The 22,887-nt window shown below is 43.5% G+C and overlaps 2 protein-coding genes across 2 annotated transcripts in view; one reads left to right on the plus strand and one right to left on the minus strand.

The window, feature by feature from the left end:
• The window catches only part of prkcq (protein kinase C, theta), a 148,118-nt gene extending 147,141 nt beyond the window's left edge, over positions 1 to 977 (plus strand). The window contains exon 19 of the transcript XR_014600203.1: positions 881 to 977. The gene's annotated coding sequence lies outside the window, so the exon portion shown is untranslated. The remainder of the gene's footprint in view (positions 1 to 880) is intronic.
• On the minus strand, positions 335 to 22,263 carry fgd6 (FYVE, RhoGEF and PH domain containing 6). Its single transcript, XM_084049811.1, has 21 exons — positions 21,998 to 22,263; positions 17,362 to 19,513; positions 14,168 to 14,282; positions 12,979 to 13,046; positions 12,823 to 12,853; positions 9,618 to 9,769; positions 8,786 to 8,942; positions 8,430 to 8,517; positions 8,060 to 8,110; positions 7,919 to 7,977; positions 7,772 to 7,843; positions 7,562 to 7,630; positions 5,234 to 5,317; positions 5,029 to 5,108; positions 4,813 to 4,915; positions 4,504 to 4,647; positions 4,309 to 4,411; positions 4,061 to 4,158; positions 3,620 to 3,748; positions 3,332 to 3,480; positions 335 to 2,637 (listed from the first exon to the last, which is right to left on the minus strand). Exons 1-21 carry the CDS (start codon positions 22,005 to 22,007, stop codon positions 2,595 to 2,597), a joined length of 3,957 nt encoding a protein of 1,318 aa, XP_083905937.1. The 5' UTR covers positions 22,008 to 22,263; the 3' UTR covers positions 335 to 2,594.
• Between the last annotated feature and the right edge of the window lie 624 nt (positions 22,264 to 22,887).

Raw genomic sequence — 22,887 nt, forward strand, 5'->3', positions numbered from 1 at the left:
TCCCCGGACCACTGGTTGAAAACCACTGATTTAGAGTCCAGAATTACACATTTATTTGAGTAAAAGTACAAAAGTATTGGTATCAAAATGTACTTAAAGTAGCAAAAGTAGAAAGTACTCATTATGCAAAATGTCCCATTTCACAAGTTTTAAAATGTGTATAGAAATCTTTTGAAAATAGCAGTTCTACAAGCTCATCCCTACTCAATCATACAAGCTCACCCCTACTCAATCAAACTTTACTTTAGAATACAGTATTTACAGTTGTATTATAGGGATTCTCTACATAGATCACCCCTTGACGATAAGAGGAGATAAAACACAGGAAGCAACGTTATTGTACTTTTTAAAATATTTTATTAAAAACTGTTGCCTGACAGTTCAGAATAAAACTTTACAGCTGACTCTATAACTCTGAATGGAGTGGAGGTTTTTTAAAGGGTTAGTGTACAATCACTGCACATAAAAAAAACATACATGCCTGCTAGCCCCTGGCTAGCAACTCTGCCCTGTCCAGGCTAATGCAACAATATTCACCAGTCAAAATGTATGAAACAAAGAAACCATAATATGGTATAATATCTACATATTATGGAGATCAGATGGTAGCCATGTTTTGCCTTGGCCATAATGGGATAGTGCAATCTATGGCAACAAAATTGGTACAACTGCAATACAGGCAGACGGTAACTCTGTAGAAATGGACTATAATGGATATTTACTGTATAGTGGATAGCTAAATGTCCTTATTCGTATCAACAATTTCAATCAATGCACCTATCACTTTTGGAAATGTATCTGATAACTGGAGGCACATTGTAAATTAAACCTGTTCCAATAGGCTCTATGCATAGCAGCCATATCGTGAAGACATTCACAGGTGTTACCAATGATACTGATGAAGGCTCTGTTCCATTCTGGTCAAACAGAGTCAGGGTGCTGATATTGTGCATGTTGGCTCACTGGAAACACTCTGCTACACCAGTGGGTCTAAAATGTGGGTCCAGGGACCCTCATGGTTCCTTAAGGGGTTTCCAAATGTCCCCTTACGGATGTGTAACTCTGAGAGTGTACAAATGGAACCAAATGGACCTGTACACTCTCAGAGATATGGGGGTTGTGGAAATTGATGGAACAGAGCCTTCATTAGTATCATTAGTATCATTGGTAACACCTGTGAAGGAAGTGATAATATGGCTGCTGTGCATAGAGCCTATTATTATTTTTTCATTTTCATTTTTTGAACATTTCAGGAGAGATATACTTCATGTATACTTTACACAGAAAATCAAATGCTCATTTTGTAAACACTTTCAAACAGTCTAATTAAATACAATTAAAAACGAATGGTCTTGATTAAAAACAAATGCTTCCTAGCATCCCCCTTAACCACATCTCTATGCTGCAGTTACAAAACAAGTGGCAACCTGTGCTTTTAAAACCACTATATCAAATAAAATAAAAGTACTCCTCCATATTCAAAAGTAATATACAATTCCATATAAATATTAGCTCTCGGCTTTGACAAAAAAGGGTGAATGTTGCTTTTCCTATTGCATATACACAGTATTACCAATGGACCACTTCTTATGTGGCTAAAGCAAACAAAAATACTTGTAGTTAAATAACTACATTTGTGACATTTCCAGTTTTCTCCAGTATATTGTTTTACCCATGATTTTTGAGTCATGTCAATTGATCCTACATTTTTAAGATACTGTATATATGAAAAAAAATCTCATCCAAAGATTTAAAACTCTACTTCCTCTGTCTTTGCAGAAGCCTGTTTTTCACAGTAAAAAAAACACAACCTTGATATATCGATCAACACATGAAAAAACATAAAAAGGTACTTTCATTAGACGATTCAGACTAAACATCTTGTCATTTTGAATATTTTACAAGGTTGCAAATTTGGTTTTAAAATTTCATCGTGGGACAAAAAAAACAAGAAAAATAAATGAACAATTGAAGCTTGGGCAGTTACCATGACATGATTGTTTTGCACAAATGTGATTCCTTCATTCATTCTCAGATTAAAAACATTTCTATGTCCCAGATATTCTCGGGTTTCCAGTGACTTTAAAGCTGCAATCCAGAACTTATTTGAATATGCCTACAATTTAGAGGACATAAAACGTGCGGATTGCAGCTTTAAATGATCCTGACATCTTTACGCTGTGACACTTCCACACACATGCTTCTGGACTTGACCTTTGACTTGCGTCTGAAATACAGAACAGTCTCACTGAAACACACAAATCTGCAGATCCACCATAATGTGGGCAAGAAATCCCCCCATTGGTTCAGAAACTCCACTGGCAACACAAGAGCATTAGTGGCCTTATCCACCAGGGCCATGCAGATAGAAATGTGTCTGAAACAGCACAACCAATCCATTGTTCCTCTGGGGGAAAACAGTATGATCCTGACATCAATGTCATTTTGACACAGCAACGGATATGTTTGTAGGGTAGACGGTCCATCTGGAGTCTTTCCTGAGCTGGTGACCTCTGATCTGTGATCAGGGGTCATGAGTCTACAAACAACTGACTCCAGAGAATGACAGGCAACTTCACTGCAACTGATGGGGATTATTGTTCAAGAATCATAGCCTCCTGGAAGGCTTCAATCCATCTAGAAATAACAACAGAGAGACATTAGCCACGGTTACAACAAAAATACTTCAATAATTAAATAAATGTTCATAAATAGCGCACACCAAAACATAACGCCACTAGGCACGGCTATCACCGGCAGAGGCATACAAAAGTCAATAAGTCAATAGAACAATAAGAATATGTACAATTTATATACAGTATGTACATCTATCTATTAATTCACAAAATCTGTGTCTGTCTGTTTGTTCCGGGAATAACTCAGGCGCTGTCCGACGGAACGGCCTCAAACATGGCATGTGTGTTCATATGACCAGGGGATGTGCAGTGCCGAGTGACAATTCGATCAAAGAAACCTTGTGTTTGGGAGGGGTGTGGGCAACGGCTTCCCTGATTGGCCAACCTGACCTGTCGGCATCGCGAATTGGCAGAGCTTCAGGTCACATTTTTGCTTCTGCGCCAATGTGTTTGTTATGTGGGCACTGGCTTCCCTGATTGGCTAGCCCGACCTGTCAGCTTCACTGATTGGCTCGCTAACATAAGTGGCAGCGTGTGAGAAAATGTGACATACGTCGGAGACTCAAACATGTCAGACAAACGTCTACATCAGGTAAAGGGGTGGGCAAGTATTACCGACATGCGTCGTTCCCGACTTGTGTGGCGCCCGAGTAGGCCGGCGCCCTTTAGTTATACTAGAGTATAGATTGTAATACCTCTGTGCAGTGGGGATGTCATCTGCCTTAAACATGTAGAACAGGGTATTTTTGTGGTACAGTTTGAACTGCAGCTTCTGAGCGGGTCCATACTTCTCTTCTCTCAGGAAGAAACCCAATAGCGGCTGACTCTCCAGCGCGGCGACATCCTGAAAGATAAGGGGGAAAAACACAGTATGTGACAACTGAATGAAAGCATCGTAAGACCAATTCAAATACATACATGAATGTAACAGCTTCAAGAGAAGCACTGAGTGAAAAGGAGTGCAACATTGTGGGGCGTCATACCTCGCTGGCGGCGTAGGTGTACAGGACTTTATTCTTGATGACGAACCACAGCCTCTTCCACTGCTTCTTGTTGCCTTTAGACCTGTTCAGGTAGCCACTCATGGAGGAGTTCTCTGTGTTGGCAGACACCTGATGAGGACCATGGGTGAAATAATATGTCAAAACAACCGCATCATATTTACTTGCTAGCTCAAGTGGTTCTATAGTTAAAAGGGAAGAAACAGCGATGTCACTGTGATGAGTTGGCACAGGGCTGAGTGTTGAGTGGACAACACCCTGCTCTTGAGCCTATTAACTTGTTTATTTCAACCCCACGTGCTGCTTCTAAAAGCTGTTCATTGTTTCACTTGTCCCCCGCTTTCCAAATCCCCCCAATTAAAATTGCTCCAGTCCTGCAGTTGAAAACTGAGATCATTAACAATATAATCTAATGCTCCCCACCTCTTTCAGCGCAGCAGGAATCTTCTTGTGTTTCCTTGAAAATGAAAAGGCTCCTGATTTCCCAATAGGTGAAACTGATGTCGAGGCACAACGGTCGCCTGGAAAAGAACACATTCAAGTAATTTAGCGCCATAAATGCTATTCCGACAGGTATCATATTTTTCACATAAAAGTGAACAACAATTGTAAAATCAAAGCATTTCTTTCTGGATGAATCAGTGTTATAACAGATATCACTAGGGACTTACTGTTCTCCTGTAGCTTGGAAAAACAGTGGTCACACACACGGGCTGGCTGGTTCTTGAGGTACTCTAGATAGTACTTATTGGACGAACATGCCTGACACACCACCTACAACATAGAAATACACATCTATGGTGAGATCAGGGCTATATGGCACGGTGTTAATGCATTGAGAACATCTGTGAAAGTGTTAAGGGGACCTTGCCACAGGCACGACAGTGATGTCTCCTCCAGGTTAGAGTGAATTCACAGGTGCAGATCATGCACATGGTGGCCCTCAGGTCTGGGATCCAGATCGGAGCCTTCGATCCCAACGGCGCGCCACTGTCCCCAAGGCCATCAGGCTAAGTTGAGAGAGTGAGGTAAAAGGTGCAAATATAAATTATATAACAGCATCATTGCAAGAAGATGTTTATATAAAAAGACATTGGCTTTAAAAACAACTCAATTATAGACTGGAGCACTTATACAGCTAAATCAGCAAAAGACATAAAAAGGTTCATTCTTACCTCCTCCTGACTACGACTTGATATAAAAGTTATCTTCTTCTTTGCGTAGTCGTCTATTTCCTTGGCAATGGCCTCCAGCCACTCGTCTCTCTCTGTGGCAGAGCTGCAAGCATCAAAATGAATTAGAATGCACAGAAACCAATAGCAGCTAGCCTGAATAAAATAATCCAAATCAGTTTTTGCTTGTATTGTGAAAAGTTCCATGTGTGTACTGACCTGGCGGACAAGATAAAAGAGCGCTCAACGCTCTCGATGTTTATCTCATTCTGATAGGCCTCCTGGCTGGGTTTACTCACCTGCAACACACCAACTCAGTGTATCAATGACCAATCAGTTTATCAATGACCACTCAGTTTATCAATGGCTGATCGATCACACGGTTCAACTCATGGTTTGTGGCGTTTCCCATGATTCCACTTACCTTCATCCCAGCCAATGAGAGCATGCTGTTGAGTTTATACTGGCCAGACTGGACCGGAGTGGTGTACATGAGTGCATCGTTAAACTGGGGAGACAATGAAAATGGACCATGTTGAAACCAGGGTTCGGTATCATTTGGGTTTTATCCAAATGATTACAGGTGTTAAACCAGTATTTTTAAAGTGGCGCCTGTGCCTAAATGGTGCCTTAACAGATACTTTTGAATTTACCCACTGAGGTATTGGTAGGAATATACACACAGTGGCTACTTTATTAGGTACACCTGTTCATTAATGCAAACAACATACTCCTCCAAACAGAGTAATGTGGCCGCAACTCAGTATATAAGGTATTGCATGTAGAGAGGGCCAAGAGCAGTACCACCAAACATCAGAATGAGCAAGTCATGTGAGACAGGAAACGGGAAAGAGTCAGGAACCCGGGACACGCTGTCAGGCATCAAAGCCTATGTGGTACGTGCCATAACCACTTGGCCATCGGCGCCCCCAGACTCCACTGTTTTTGGAGATGCGAGAGTCTGACGTGCATCTGTGCGTTCACTGGACATACAGTAGGTTACACAGCGGTGTATCAGAGACCGTCAGCGTTCACCGTTTTAACATTGTGACATAAGACTGATGTCATACAAAACACTAAGCCTACTTTACCCCTGTTGGTACAAGCGCTTTCTTTATTAGCTATAGCAACATAAAATACTTATATATTATACCGCTTAAATTATTTCAATTGGTAAGCTTTTACCGATTGAAATAATAAGGGTTGGGTTGTGTAGCCACTAGGTAGTATTGTGTGGACCGATGTCGAGTGCTGCTTCAACTGTGTAAAATCATTGTTCTGCACGTCGCATAGAAAAAAAGCCTCAATTCAGCGCTTGTCGCGGGTGAGCATGCTTGAGACAAGCACAAACGTGATAAAGTCACGGGAGCACGCCCACTTGTTATTCTGCCTGTCAGATTGCTCGCTCGCCTCTCAATGAAAATGAATTGCCAGGTGTGTCAGTTGCTTGCTCTCCATGTGAAAAGCCCTATAGGCATTTTTTAACCAAGTTTAGCTAACCGCAGCCTACAAGCTGTTTTCACTTAAAGTAATACTAGGTAACGTTTTCAGTAAAACTAAAGTTAAATTGTATATCTTTTGTAAGTGGCAAATGTTTCACAACACCCACTCCATGAATTTCACCTCCGAAAGCCTTTTATTTATATATTTTCTATTGAACGCTGTCGAGCATGACTTTCCCTCGGAAATTACGTCAGCTGGCCGGAAAAAGGAAGCGGAAATCCACCGGGTTCCTGTTTGGCCAGGAACTACCGCGCCGGTTTCCTGTTTGGCCAGGAACTACCGCGCTAATAACAAAAGGAAACTCACGCTGATTCTAAGAGATTGTATGATTTGAAGAACGAAAAAAAACAGAAAAAGAAAATACAGCTCACGGTAACTAAAGCTCCACTGGCTAAGAGAAACGATCCACAGATCGTATAAAAACAATTAAAAGAACGCTTTTTGAAACACTTCCGTCTTCCGGTGAAAACGAATGGAATTCTGGGTAACAGAGGATAAACGAACGGCCTGCAGTGACGGTAATGACCAGCAGAGGCTGCTAAAAGTCGTTTTTTGGAAATTTGCACAGAACAACTTTAAGTCAAGTCAAGTCATATTTATTTCTATAGCGCATTTCATACAACAAGCGCAGACTCAATGTGCAGTAAGCACTAACAGTTGTGTAGTGACAAAGTCCTATACTTTGGCACTACTGGTTGCCAACAGCCAAGAATGAAGTTTAGACGTGTGCTCTAAGTCCAAAACGTGTCCGTTGAGTTCATAACAAATTATATTTATTCTCTGTAAACTATTGTCCGTCACTTTAAATGTTGTATAACAGTGTTATGACATTGCACAGGTATATGCATAGTGTTTGATCCTTACATTTTGGGACATTGTTGGTCCGGGGAGGGGTGGGTGGGTTTATTTTTATTTTTATTATTATGGTTTCTGTTTTAAGTTGTTTGTATCTTGTTTTTGTTGTTAAAAAATGTATTCATTTAAAATGTGATTGTACTTTTGACATAATAAAAACAATTGATAACAAAAAAAAACTATTGTCCGTCACTTCAGCATGCACAAAATAATAAGGTTTGCGTCTGCCAATCAGCAACGTGATGTGATGCTTCTCTTGCCTATACTGTCCGTTTTGGAACCCTAATTTAGAACTAGGCAACTTGAAAATAACATTTCACTGGTTGTTCTTCTTTTGTAGGCCAGTAGATTAGGTCACTGCACTACGTGCGTTCTAGGCAGACTCATCACTCACCAAGAAGAACATCCGTGGCTGCATGACTTTCCTGGACAGCTTCATCAGTGTGCCCTCCTTCAGAAACACCTAGAAGAGTAAGGGGGTGTGAGATCACGGTATAACAGGTTTGGGGCTTTTTGACACTTGTCGGCTTTGGTTCAAATAGACTTGTTCAGGACTGAAATAAAGTGATGCTAGGTCTGGGCAATTAATGTAGATGCTACCCACCCTGCCTGGTTGAACAATCTCGTGGTGGCCGTTCAGACTGTACTGAATATGCATCAGCTTTTGAAAGTTATCCTGAAACGATAGGAGGAGAGACATGAGCCTATGGTGGTTTATTGTCATGCTCGAAAAAGGTGTTTATTTACTTACCCCTTGTTTCATGATATCGTTAGCATGGTTAGCTACTTCCTTCACAATGCCCAGAGCGGCTGCACGGATAAGATTGAAATATTAGCCAGTGTGATTTCTGTTCATGTTCAGTATAATGTAATTACCATGCTAATGTCTTACCCTGTGTGTCCTTATAATCTTCAGAGTCCTCAGGCAGGTTTTTCAGATAATCTGTTGGGGGAGGGTGGAGAGTGCTCTTACTATGTAACTGAAATCATGTGTTATGTGTTCATACAATGTGACCTTTAGGAAAGAAAACGACATTCCACAGGTTTATGCTACCACATTTGTCCACTAGGTGTCAGTGTATTAACAAAACAGCAACTAGCTAGGCCAAAATAGAACAACCACACTTGTGCTGAGCTTGCATTCACGCGCTGCCAATAAACAGTGGCATGATTCAATCAACCCTGACCTGTAGTGTGCGTTGGTAGGAGAGACAGGCACAGGGACAGGAAAAGGAAGAGACAGTGTGTGTATGTGTATATACCTGTAAGAAGCAGCTGATACTGTGGGATCCTCTGGACTGGTTTCAGCAGGTAGTGCTTCAGAGCCAAGCTGGCACATCTTGGACTCATCTGAGACAAAAAAGAAAAGAAAAGACAAAGCCGTCATTCACACAGTCATGCAAACACACACAGCACCAAAATTCTCTCAAACGTGTGCACTCTAGACAGACAGTCTGTGTTTATATCTATTAACAACCACAATTTCTCTCCCATCAACCATGTATGAAGGAAAACCAAACTGTCTGCAACTCGTTCAAATGACGACTGTTCCACAAACACAAATGCAAGCACGCGTGCAGGCGAGCGGGAAGGCCCGTTTCCTGCTTGCACCACCTACCTCGAATTCTCGAACGACAGCAGCGAAACCGGGGTTTTTTCTGCACTGTTCGTCCAACAGGGCCACGTTGTTGTCAAACTGCCGAATGTAGGTGGAGTACATCTTCAGATAAGGCCCCTTCTGGACGAAAATGTCCGACAGTCTCTGGTGATCGCTCCTGTTAAACAGATGGAAGGAAGAGGAGCGTTTCTTTCGGCTGCGGCAGTGGCTCAGGCGGTAGAGCGGTTTGATCCCCGGGCTCCGTCTGGCTTAGTGTCAAAGTGTCCTTGAATAAGACACTGAACCCCAACTGCTCCCCGGGCACTGTGCAATAGTTGCCCACTGCTTCTAACAATTAGGAGTGCAGAGGACAAATTCCAAGTACGTGCAAATGTACTTTGCCAATACCCCCGACAAAAACTAAAGTGGTCACATTTGATTATTTATGGTTTATTTCACCATACACCCACACCTTGTTTGTGGGTGTAGGGGTAATGGCGGTGCATACTGTCTCAGTGACATGATTAGGACAACACTTCCAAAACAAAGATTCTAAATCCTCTGAGGGTGGACAATCAAGTCAGAGGGTACTTCTTTTCAGTGACATCACTTTTTTAAATCCTGTCCTGATGTCACTTGCTCTACTTCCATGTTCAGATCCACCTACTTTGCTGGGAGACGCAGTGACACTCATTGCTATGGATACCATAAACCAATTACGCATCTTCATTTTGAACAAACACGTCACTGAGCCATGGATTGAATACTTCCTGGAAGAATGGAGATTGTCCATTCTATACTATATATATATATATCATGTATTTAAGAAAACTCGTTTTAAGTATGTACATACCAATGAGCCACTCTTTCCTCCAGCTCCCTCAACAGATCTCGGTTAAGCTGGTAGAGCTGAGGCAGGTAGTAGAGAATCTGGCTCAGAACGCGCTCCTCCACCACCGGCTTCCCGTTCTGACGAGTCGCCTTGGCAACCGCATCCCGGAAATCCTGCAGGGACACAGAGTTGTTGATGGTGACAGAATGACCAATTGTATGTATGGGGGAAAGGAACAGAACAGAAACATAGACATACATATACGTATGGCAGCAACTATCCATTATTTATTTTCTTAGTGATTATTCTATAGATTACTTTTTCGATTAATCGATGAGTGTTTTGTTTTGTTTTGAATTTAAAAGCGTTATGTTATACTTTAAATCGCCGCACAACTGTGTCATGCACAAATAGTGAAAATAGCACAACAACAAGTTCACAACACATCACATCGTGGTGCGGTGTGAGCTTGTAGATTATTAAGTATTAACTATTTTTGAAATGTTCTGAATTATTTTTAATATAATGGTAAAAATAGGGATCGATTATGAATCAATGTTATTAAATGATCTACTATCTATATTTTTAACTGTTGCAGCCCTACATATATACAACATAGAGACACGTCCACGCGCACAGCTGGGCAGGGTGCGGCGACACATGACAGAACAGGAACACCTGCTTATCACTAGGCCTGTCAAAAAAAATCGATTCATGAATAAATCGCGATTCTTAATGCCACGATTTTAAAAATCGAATCAAAATATTAAAATCGATTTTTTGAAAAAAAAAAAAAAAAAAAAACTTTTTTTTTTTTTTTTTTTTTAAATTTTATTTTTATAAGTTAGTACCTTTTTCACTGGCAATTTGTCTGAAATCAATGTCAGAAAGACTGCCTGACATGATCTGGCTGCATTGAAGTGTATGATTCAACTTTTCATGGTGAAAATCGCAATAAATCGCAGAATCGAATATCAATTAATCGCAGAATCGCAATTTTAATCGAATCGGCACCCTAGAAAATCGCAATAAATCGCAGAATCTAATCGAATATCAATTAATCGCAGAATCGCAATTTTAATCGAATCGGCACCCTAGGAATCGATTTTGAATCGAATCGTGAGGTAAGTGAATCGTGACACCCCTACTTATCACCTCATAAACATGCCTCCCAACTCTCTGCAGCTACAGTACCTCGCAACACAAATACACCAACACACACACACACACACACACACTCGCAGCTGAGTCAGCGGCAGCGCTCTCACACCACCCTGTGTGCCAACACATACATCCACCTGGAAGGAAGTAGAGAAAGCAGGCAGGATCCAACTATCTTAGCCTACATACACTCACCCTATACAAGCATGCCATACAGGCACACACATGCGTGCAAATACACACACACACACACACACACACACACACACACACACACACACACACACACACACACACACACACACACACACACACACACACACACACACACACACACACACACACACACAGTACGAAAACAGCAACAAACAATATGACAAAGGAAGGCGGAGGTCAAAACCAATCTATTTGAATAAAGTGACAAATCACAAACATTCTCAAATATGGACATAGTGGACAATAACAGACTATTGCCAAATGCATTTCTATCACTGGAACATTAATCAAAATAATTATAACTAGTGACTGACAAGCACACACAAATCGTGCACACACTTTTCCACCACCCACCCACACACACAGGATTAGCTAAGGCATGTGTATGTCTGGGGTCCACTCAGTGGCCTGAGGAAGCAGCTGCCATGTGTCCATGGCCAGCCACGGAGAGAAGAATGTCATCTGACCCCTTTCTTTCATAGACTTCTCTGCCTCTCCCACCAGCGTTTTAAGCTAATCCTGTGGTCGCTGCACTAAAGCCACATCAGAGACAGACAGACGGACGGACAGGTGGACCCCCTGGCCTTGACCTCCCCGCATGCTTTGGATGAACTCTCTCCACCTGAGCTTCCCCAGTGGAGACACTCACTCTGTAGGAGGTCTCCCAGATATGACAATTAATCCACTGGTGTATTAAATAAGGACACAGGCGATTTGCTCTCCACAGTGACACCGGCACCGCCCACACATAAGTAAATAAAGACTTATTGTTGAATGTCACAGGGAAACTTTGGAACACCAGCTCTGGTGTTAAGTTAAACTTTATTAAGTTGAGTTATAATTTATTGATAGTTACCCATGAAGAAATTTGTCCGCAGGCTCTAGTTCTAGATCTAAAGCCAGAGCCTTTGGCAGGAGTACATCCTCAATATGCATGTATTCGCATGAGAGGCAATCTGAGCATTTGGAGGAAACCTACTGTAGGTGAATATGTGTGTAATTATGTTAACACTGTCATAGACAAGGCCCCAGTCAGGTTCAAACCCAGGACCTTCTTGCTGTGAGCCACTGTGCCACCCACCCATATCTTCGTTAACTGAAATTAACGCTATATGCCTGTAGAAGCCATTGCCAATTCAAAAACGTATGTAATTTCACAACTAAGGTTTAAGATGAAAAAGAAAACAGCAAAGTATTAACAAAACCTCATCAACTCGGTACAAGCCTCAACAGTATCAAAGTAGCACAGACTGCCAGCTTCACCAGGGAACTTGCACAGCTCACCTCCCCAGAACAAAGCCATGCCTTTAACTATCAACTGTTATGAGCAGGGGAGGCAAAGCTGATATACTCCCGTCTCCCACAGTTTCTCCCTCGCAATTACGTACATGAATGCGCACACGCACACACACAAATTTGAATTCCACCACAAAAGGCGTTACCAGCACCGTCAATGGGGTCCTTCTGTCAGTGTCCCTAGTACTAATGATGGGAATGATGGGATAGATCAAAAGGCTTAGTTGCAACCATGGGCTACCTGGCCAGAATGGCCCCAGGGATAAGGGAGAGGAAACTACAGTACCGTCCAGCACAGCATGTTTAAAGATCAACAACATCATTCAACTCCTCAGAAAGCTCTTCAGGAGGGAGCCCACACAAGCCAACTGTTCCTTCATTTATCTCCTTCCCTGGGAGAACACTTTGATCGCTGTTCAATGCAAGTGAAGTGCCAGGGAGGACATAAGACAAACAAACAAACAAACTTTCATTAAAGCAACTGTGTGCCACAGCAACTGTTCGTTCAGGAGAAAAAAAGAAGCAGTTTACAACTGCTAGTTTAGACACTTACTATGTGAAGCAGCTTCAGGACATCCACAAACCTGTTTGAGAAGGCAGAGGTACGTGTGTCAGTCACAGTCCAAAATAAAACAAATGTCTTGACACATGCACGCATGGTGGGGTTGGTGGGAGCTATGTGTTATTGCTACATTGCTAATACACTCACACTTTCTCAGAACTCATGATCTCCTGGGCTATGTGCACCACCTTCTTCCTCTTCATCTCGTCCTCCTGCTGAGTAAGGAATCAGACAACACCGTCAGGTAATGCTAGTGCAAGTACGTGCAGTGTGTACGTTCGTTCAGTATGTGCAATTGTGTCTAAAATAAATAATGTCCACGATTCTTGCTAGATGTTAGGATTACAGTATTATTAGCCATGACTTGGGTAGCAAAATGGATTTCACATCCCATCTGAAAATCCTAATTATTCTCTCAACAAGGTTAAATGTCTCAGGGTTTCTCATTAGTTCAATTGTCAATGGTTATTCACAATGGAACGGCACGGTTAGAAGTGAATTCAGCATGCAACCCTTGTTAACGCCACACGAGACATCAGAGCCTATTATTCACGTGGACACACAAGACAACATTTCACTTACAGCGTCACTGCAAACCACCATGATCAGCCCGTCTTGCTTAACTGTTTAAAAACATGGATCCGGTCATTTCACCTCCCAGACAAAAGCTCAGTCGGATACTGTGTCTGAAAGTGGAACACCAGCTCTGCACTCTCCCCTTCCCCTGCCCTCTTCTCTCCTCTCCAATTGTGAGTGTGTGTTGTGGAATGGTAATGGGGGGCGGTCTCTCGCTTTCTTAATTTGGACAGCAGCCTGGCCCCTGGTTGACTGAAAGGGCCTCCTGCTCCTAATTGTGCATGCATGTGAGTGTGCGTAGGGAGTGCATGACAGACATAAGCTGTTTGAGGGTATCACAGACGTGTGCGCTGATAGCATCACGAGGGTCAGACAGGACAAAGCCATTTTAAGAACTGGTCCTAAACACTTTTTTTCATCCATCTCCATATCGCACACACACCCACGCATTCACACGCAGTGTGTATCTACGACAGTGACAGCTAAATTCCTGGCAGTGACATTGCTCTGTCCCTCGCCCTTCAGTGCAGAGCCTCATGCCAGACAAATGAGCTTGACTCCCGACTATCAAGGCGTTACTTATTATTAGCAAACCTCACAGGCTTGCTGTACTTTCCCGATTGAATTACTGCTTTGATTTTACAGCATGTTTTTTAAGCTCTGTGTGGTGTGTGTGTGTGTGTGTGTGTGTGTGTGTGTGTGTGTGTGTGTGTGTGTGTGTGTGTGTGTGTGTGTGTGTGTGTGTGTGAGAGACAGTTACCTGTCTGTCCTCTGCCAGGTCCAGGTGCTCCTTGCTTGAGGTGGAGCTGTTGTCCTCTTCATCAGAGCTGTGGACCTCCTCCTCTTCAGAGTGAAGATCCAGCCTCATCCAGTCCCTGGCCAGGAAGACACCAATACCATAATTCAATATAATAAAACATGCATGACTGTAATAATGTGATGGAAAGGTATACTGGCCTTTTGGACAGAGCTAGGTATGCAATTCAAACGTGTGCGTTAATGAGTGGGAAATGAATGAATTCCATGCATATCTTAAAACTTAAAAAACAGCATGTGAGAAAAATAAAAGGGTGGTTTTAATATAACTGAGTGTAAAAATGTACCCGCAAGTGTCCATTTTACACCCTGAGTTAAAGAAACACTCAGCAAATTTCTGTGTATAATTAGTGGGGAATGGGGCTGATTAAAATCAACTTGAAAATGCATGAAGCAAAATGCAAAGACTTAACATTAACAATACTTATTTTAACTCTGCTGTCCACATAGATTTTCCACAACCCCATCCACGATTCCACACTAAAGGCAATAATGCACATCTCTGCCTCGACAAAAATACCTAAAATGCCTGTCTATCTTGACATTATGATACAGTATTACGCTCTGTTGTTTGTCTGTCACTGCCAGACTGAGGTCTAGTCTGCTGGCAGGATCACATTCACAACATAGTTCAACTGGCTCTGTGCTACCCTGATAGTTTTATCTGCCAGACTAGCACAAGTAGCAACATGTGTATTGTTTGTCACCAGTGATTTGATCTGGGCCTATAACATTTCCTTGCTAGGATGCAAGTGCCACGATTCGCTACAAGGATTACAAATGCAGAGTCGAGCTGTAATTTCTTATCTGTCCATGTTTTTATTGTGACTTTAATGTTGTGTTGTGTCTTTCTTTCCATCTGTCAGGCACTACCTTGCACCACTCAATGTATAGTGCTGGTGACTGTGTTGGAAGAACATTGTACCTGGATAGGTGTTTGTTAGAGCTGGTTAACTATTAGACAGGACTGTAGCTACTGTAACTTACAGGATATTGTAATACCTGAGGTAACCGGAAGAGTGGGAACTTAAACATTGTGGGCACCTCAATGTTAAATTGGCTATGGTAATGTAAAGTATACATGATTTGAACATTTGACATTTAAGCTCTAATATTTCTACAATTGCTACAAATTGCAAGAAAACCTATCCAGTCATTTTGGGCATAAACAAGACTTTGAAGGGTAAATTTAGGTCTGATAATGATGTACTGTGTACTGTGCATGTTCAAAACATGTATACTTCACATCACTTCAGACCATTTTAAATTTTAAATGTATTTACATTTTGGAAAAAATAGCCAATTCAATATCGAGGTGCCCACAATGTTTAGGTGCCTACTCTTCCTGTATCCATTCATGCCTGATAGTTCTCTCCTGACAGGTTAATCTTTGGTCTACTTTCTCAACCTCCTGGTTTTCCTTGTCTCTTTGTCACCTAACCCTGATGACCCCTCCGCTCTCACTCACACACACACTTTTTCTTGCCTATTCTCAAATTGTCTCTCCTTTTTTCTATAGACAAGCATTCCAGCACACTGGGTCAGGCACAGAGCGCCACTTGTTTACTGCCCAAGGCTGGTTACATAAACTTAACAGGCTTAGATGCCTGGGAAACACTGCAGATTCACTCACGCATTCACACACACACACACACACACACACACACACACACACACACACACACACACACACACACACACACACACACACACACACACACACACACACACACACACACACACACACACACACACACACACACAAACCACTTTGCATACCGGACAGATTTAAGAAGCAAGCAAGGTCCTCTTTATTGCTTTACTTGCCAATGTTCCTGGACAATACCGAAAGCCTGAATTATATCATGTTGCTCAAAAAATGTGTGTGTGTGTCTGTGTGTGTGTGTGTGTGTGTGTGTGTGTGTGTGTGTGTGTGTGTGTGTGTGTATACTGTATATAGTTGTGTGTGTGTGCGTGTATCCGAAAAAAGCGATACTTTTTTCAGTTGAACATATTTTACTTTGTTGAGCACCACGTCATATGACACTTTGTTGCTTAAGCATATCAAGCTTCACTTGGCCTTGAACTCAATCAAACCAGTGAATAACAACAGATCACAATGTCAAACATGTGACTAAAGCCAACATTTGAGTTGGCTTTCGTACAATGACCCCAGAACCCTCCCCCAGTCAGACTCACTCGTTCACCTGGGTGGAATAGACGAGGGCTGAGGGGTCATTTCAAACTTTCTCACAGGGAGAAAGAGAGGGGAAAATAGAAAGATGAGGTTAAGCTGAGGCTGGACACACTGAGAGGACGGGAGTCAGGAGGAGCAGAGGCTAGTGGTTGGTGGAAGGTTTATTTTCCCTGTTCTAGAGTGCTGTGTGGCGTTTCTGCGATTCTCAGACATTTCCTGCCCTGGCCACTGAAAATAACCCACAGGAAAACAGCCCAACCTGCCGCACATCAATGCTCTATTCAACATTCTATGCTGCTAGCTTATGGGCTAACTTTCACCCTCACTTAAAATACCACCCACTAAAGCCAATGTCGCCCAATAGCCTGCCTTGTGTAGCACACAATGGTTCCCACACTGTAGTTACAGGATACCTGAAATCACTGGGTAATAACATGGTTTGGGCGGTGAATAGAGGCCAGGCCTCGGCCGACATTAACTCAACCACAGGTTAAAGGACAAAACACACACAGCGTGCACAATACACTAACATATATCAATGTGGTATTGTTCTAGAAAATACGTCTCTCGCTTTCCCAGGAAACTCATTCATAAAGGTCATTAGTCAGACGACATACTCAGTCTGGGTCTCTGGGCCTATTATTCTGTGGTTACAATAAGTAACAAAGTGATGGCATGACTGAGTTATTAGCTTTAGGCAACAAATTGTTGGGAGGACACGTTGATCTCCAAGGCCTCATCCTCTTTGAAACCTGAGTCACCATCAACACAAGACACAATGCAACAAAACAAGATACAAACGCAATGTTGTAATCTTACCCCCTTATGAGTAATTGTTAATTGAAAAGAAAAGAAAAAGTATCAGTGTGTCTGGGGAAGACATTCACATCAAAAGTTAAACATGCACACATTCCAAATATGCCATAAACGGAACACCCTACCCCTCATATTCATTGCCCAGGGATCGCCGATAGGGGTCTTGCACCTCATAGATGTCTGCATCATCTAGGCCATTAGGCCAGCCCGGCCGTGCACCGTGAAATGGCAGGTTCATATACTCTGGTATCTCCTCATACAGTGGCACGTTCTCGTACTCCACAGATTCCTCACCACCCTCCCCACAACTGTTATCGTCACCGGTGCTGCAGTAAGTCCGGTCCAGGTTTTTATCCCCTGGGCTCGACTCCACACTGGTGCAGTCCAGAGACTGCCCTCCCTTGGCCAACAACTTTGGCAGCACCTTTGGCAGCCTGAGTTCCAGCAGCTTCCGGAAGGAGAGACTCCTCTTCTGATGTTCGCCACGGGTCGTCGCCAGGTCGGCCGCAGAGAAGGACTGCGCCCTCTGCTTATTCCCCAGCAGTGGGGCTCGGCCCTGGGGAGGCACGCTGCTCCTGGTTGGCACCTGCCTGCTGAAGAACGTCACACAAGGCTTACGGAAGCGCCATGATGTTCTCTCCTGGGGCGGCGCAGGCAGCTCCCGCATGGGAGTGCTGGCATGCGGTGGCGCAGGGGGGTATATGAAAGGTGGAGGCGGGGCCGGCAGGCTATGCCTCTGGGGTTTCCTGGGTGGCGCCCTGGGCGACTGCTCCTCGGCAGAGAAGGCCTTCCTGGCGTTGGCCAGCGGTGGGTGGCAGGCCAGTTTGATCTGTTTGGGGAGGCTATGCGCGATAGGGTAGCGCTCGAAATCCCCGTAACCGTCCTCTTCGCAATCCTCCGCCCTCAGCTCTGCCCCTTCTTTTTTGAGGGTCAGAGCATCGGGTTCTGGTCGAGAGAGCAGGTCCAGCGAGTGGGAGGCGTTCCTGTTGAGGGAGGGGGCCATGTAGGGCATTCTGTGAAGGCGGGGCGAGAGGGAAGTCTGTCGAGGAGGGGGCACTGGGGCATCGGGCTCGTCCTCCGCCAGGCCTGGAGCTGGTGGCTGTTCGGGGCCATCAACAGAACCCTGGCTGAGCTCCTCTCTCATTGAACCGAGAGAATGACCAGCGAAAGCTGACCTCCCCTCAACCTCCCCAGCCTCGGGTCCCTGTGCGCGTTCCTCTGCCACCCCCTCCTGGGCACTGCCCTCCAGGCCATCCTGCCGGACCAGAGCCGGTTTCCTGGGTCTACGTGGATGAGGGACTGGCAGAGGCTTACAGGGGGCTGCAGGGACCTGCACATCAGCGGGTGCCCTAGTGAAAGGTGTACTGTCTATGTGGGGATCGCAGCAGTCAGGCACACTAGTGTATAACTGAGAGGATTCAGAGGACGTCGGCGGGAAAGTCAGTTGTGAACGAGGCCGAGTTGGGGAGATGACGTCACTATCTGCAGCAAAGCAGGCTGGTTTAGAGTCTTGGGTTGTTGTTTCCGTGACTGAGGCCTCTGTTTGCATGTCACATTTTGCAATCTCAGGCTTTGCACCCTTAAATGACTGACCCGTGGTGTTTTCACTGTGTCTGAATACCTCAGATGCTTTCTCCTGCTGCTGCGCCTCAGTCCTGAGCACCTCCCTGTTCACCTGTCCTCTATCGAGGTGTTTCTGTCTCTGGGGTTTGTCTTTATGCTTAGGGAGGTGGTTGTTGGTCACGCCCCCACCTCCCTCTAAACCTCCTTTCTCCTCCCGGCCTTCTGATTTCTCGCAAGGCTGAGTCACAAGTCCACAGTCTTCTGTAGAATTCCCGTTCTGCAAGGGTTTGCTGTGCAGGTCGTCGTCAAGATCTGTGACATTCCCGTTGCCCATGCTTTGACATTGGGAGCAATCCTGGAGCCCGCACGAGCAGGTGGGAATGACATAGTCTGAATCGCGATTTCCACGTTCAAATAAAATCCCATTTTTGGAGTTGAGGAGGGACAGACTGTCACCTGGAGCATCCAGGTGCTCCTGAGATGGGATGGTGGGTTTGGTGGGTGGGAATGAAAGAGACAGAAGTGAGGCAGCGGGCTTGGGGATGGATGGTTTGGGTGCAAGAGCAGGTTTCTCTCTCTTCTGAGCAGCAGGGGAAGGCTGGGAGACAATGGAGGGCTGAGGGAAAAGGCCTGGCTTAGGGGCAATGGGAGGGGGTGAGGGTTTGGTGGCAGCAGGGAGTTTAGGTTTGGGAGCCAATGGAGGCTTCTTCACACCTGCAGGAAACAGAGAAGACATTTAGAACCAGAATCTGTGGATTGGCCAAGTATGTTCACATGCAAGGAATTTGAATCAGCACATTGCTCTTGGACACATAAATGAAAAAAGAAAAAAGGAAAACAGCAGACAAGAGAAAACACTATAAATTGTATAAGACATAGTGTGTGTGTGTGTGTGTGTGTGTGTGTGTGTGTGTGTGTGTGTGTGTGTGTGTGTGTGTGTGTGTGTGTGTGTGTGTGTGTGTGTGTGTGTGTGTGTGTGTGTGTGTGTGTGTGTGTGTGTGTGTGTGTGTGTGTGTGCACAGAATTTGCTTCAGCTTCAAACTTGGCGTGTGCAACGCCGAGGACCCGAAGGTGTGGCGAGTGGGAAGTCTGTCGAACCAGTGGTGTCCAGAACCGAAAGGTCTGTCTGTCTGTGTGTCCCATTTAATCCACATAAATGGAGATCTCTTATCTGTCTTTCTGTCCCTAATTATGCCCATGTGTGGATTATCCCTGATAGTAGTCCATCAGATAGTGGTACTGACATCATAGACTGGCCTGCAAGTATTACGATAATGGGCACTGCACCAAGTACTCTGACAACGGGTACAACAGGTATCATATAACCTGCGGGGCATGGGCTCTCAACGGGCATGTCCCAATGGGCATCATCCTATACTTTATTAGAGATTAGAGAATAGACAGTGAAACAGCCAAGTGCACACACTTTTTGAACACAGCACAAGGAGAGTGCATGAAAGCATTGACTGACCCTCCCCTGCCTGGTATAACCATGGACAGCTGCAAGATGTCGTTGAGACTCGGGTCAAAGGGTGATTCTTAGGGTCACAGCCAGGGGACAAATGTAGCATTCAGTCATTAAAATACTTTCCGATCAAGTTCGGCTGTGGATAATTAACAAAAAAATATCAAATTAAATTCCAGAGACTGTGCTGTCAAATGATGTGCTGCCGAATTAATGCTAACTTTGTAAATGTGAGCCTAGATCACATCTTCTTCATAGAACCACTTTGAGTTAGAGTATAATGCAATTAGTCTATGAATGCCCTGCCCAGTTGAGTATTGGGTGGTGGAGCATGCATCTTTCAATGGCAGCAGGCAGGATTCACACTATTCAGGATAACTGGATTACAAATACAGATTGAGCAGCCTTCACACTATTCAGGATTGCTGGATATGAATACAGATTGAGCAGCATCGAATTCACCTGGCATGTAGCTAACTGTTGAAGTGCCTGACACCTTTTACCATGATATCTCTATGTGTCATGTCTGATGTGGTGTGTAAAAATACATGGGATTATTCATGAAGCATGGATGGCATTGCATTCATCTATTGTCTTGGTTCATTATGATGCAAAATAAGTTATTGGTGGAGTAATATTTTAGGCCTTATTTTCCGTTGTAGCGGTTGTACACAGTCAAATCCCCCGTATTTATGTATTCCATGTTTAACTCTCAGTGTACATAATATCTATGCAAATTGTTACACTCTCAGAGTGAAATATTAACAGGGATTTTACTGTGTACACTGGATCATAACTGTCGTCTCGTCGACAGCACGAGAAGCGGAGTCATCGAGCGGATGTTCCCGTAACCAGTGGTGGAAAGTAACTAAGTACATGCACTGTACTTAAGTACAATTTTGAGGTATCTTTTACTTTACTGGAGTATTTCCAATGTTCAGTACTTTTACTTCTACTCCACTACATCTCAGAGGCAAATATTGTACTTTTACTCCACTGCAATTATTTGAAAACTTTTGTTGCTAGTTACTTTGTAGATTTTAATAATTACAAAACATACGTTAACCACTTCAGCCCTCTTTAAACTTTGTCCATTTGAAAGTAGCTCACATGCGTCGCATCGCAACGCATTGTGAGCTTGTAGATCTGCTATTTTCATTCTGCGTAATGAGCACTTTCTACTTTTGGTAGCCTACTTTAAAGTACATTTTGATACCAATACTTTAGTACTTTTACTCAAGTACATTTTGAATTCTGGACTTTTACTTGTAACAGAGACAGGGTACATCTAAATTGCAGCATTGATACTTTTGCTCAAGTAAAAAATGTGAGTACTTTTCCCACCGCTGATCAACAGCAGGGCAGATGTTTTAAGACAAAGGAAACATCTCCCCCCCTTTGCCCCCTGACACTGGCTGCACAGGGGACTGAAAACGGATCAAATCCACTAAAGTGTTGATCATTTTTAGGATGCACCGAGATTGAGCTCGAGCTCATCATCCCCCTTATGTATGTCTTTTGAAAGCTATCATTAAGAAAAACAGTAATTAACTCTGGTTTATATATAAAAATAGACCCAACGTTAACCCAGTGTACCTTTTTTCATTTTCTGTAAACACGCCAAAAAAAGCAAACACTATTGTTGTTATAATAATCACACAAACACACACAAAACACACTTTGCAAAGCAGGATTTGGCAGAACTTAGCAGCAGCCCCCAGGATTCAACAAACCTGTGCTCATGACTCCCGACTGGCTCCTTCGTTCTCCATGAGTAAAATCACTTTCAATGGAAAGGCAAGGAATTCGGTGTTTTTTCCTTCTTCGACACCATTGTCAGTCGGCAGAACACCCACCACGACGTGAGCTTACTACTTATCCACGGCGTTTCCCCTCGTTTCGACGACGGATGCATGAATCAAGTCTTTTACGCGTGTTACTTTTTTCCATTTTCCCAAAGTTTTTCGGCCACGGCGCTGCTTCCTCTCCTTCCCTCTGGCTCTTCGGTGGGACCCAGCACTGCGCTCCCCACTCCGACCGCTTGGGGCGCTCTGCTTGCTTGACGCCACCAAGTATTCACTCTCGAGGAAGCGACGAGGATAGGGGGATTCTGGGAATTGTAGTTTTTCCCAGCCACCAAGCAGCTCGCTTTCCCTCCCCAGGGGCCAGTTCTGTTGCACCACCTCACACTAAGTTCAAACTTAGCCTAGTTATAGCTTAAACACATTCAATCCGGGAAAGTATCTCTGTCATTTTAGATTTCTTTGGCTATTCAAGTGCCGCACTATGAGCTTGCAGATCTGCTATTTTTTGAAAAATCGTGAAAATGACTGCAAATCTTTGAATATATATTTTAATATATATATATATATATATATATATATATATATATATATATATATATATATATATATATATATATATATATATTTAAAGATTTGCACACATTTTCACATAAAAAACTAAAATAGCAGATCTACAAGCTCGTATATCTGCTATTTTTGAATAGCCAAAGAAATCTAAAAATGACACAGATACTTTCCCGGCTAAATGGGTTAAATGGCTTTTTTTTAAAGCCATTTAAGCTATAACTAGGCTAATAGTTTGAACTTAGTGTGAGGTG

The sequence above is a fragment of the Gymnoscopelus microlampas genome (genome assembly GCF_963454915.1).
Source record: "Gymnoscopelus microlampas genome assembly, chromosome: 23".
Classification (NCBI taxonomy): domain Eukaryota; kingdom Metazoa; phylum Chordata; class Actinopteri; order Myctophiformes; family Myctophidae; genus Gymnoscopelus; species Gymnoscopelus microlampas.

Coding starts and splice junctions, on each gene's coding strand:
- fgd6 (XM_084049811.1), bottom strand. Junction 12,854..12,978: donor ATCATGAGTTCTGAGAAAGT/GTGAGTGTATTA, acceptor CTTCTCAAACAG/GTTTGTGGATGTCCTGAAGC. Junction 8,111..8,429: donor GTATCAGCTGCTTCTTACAG/GTATATACACAT, acceptor CTCCCCCAACAG/ATTATCTGAAAAACCTGCCT.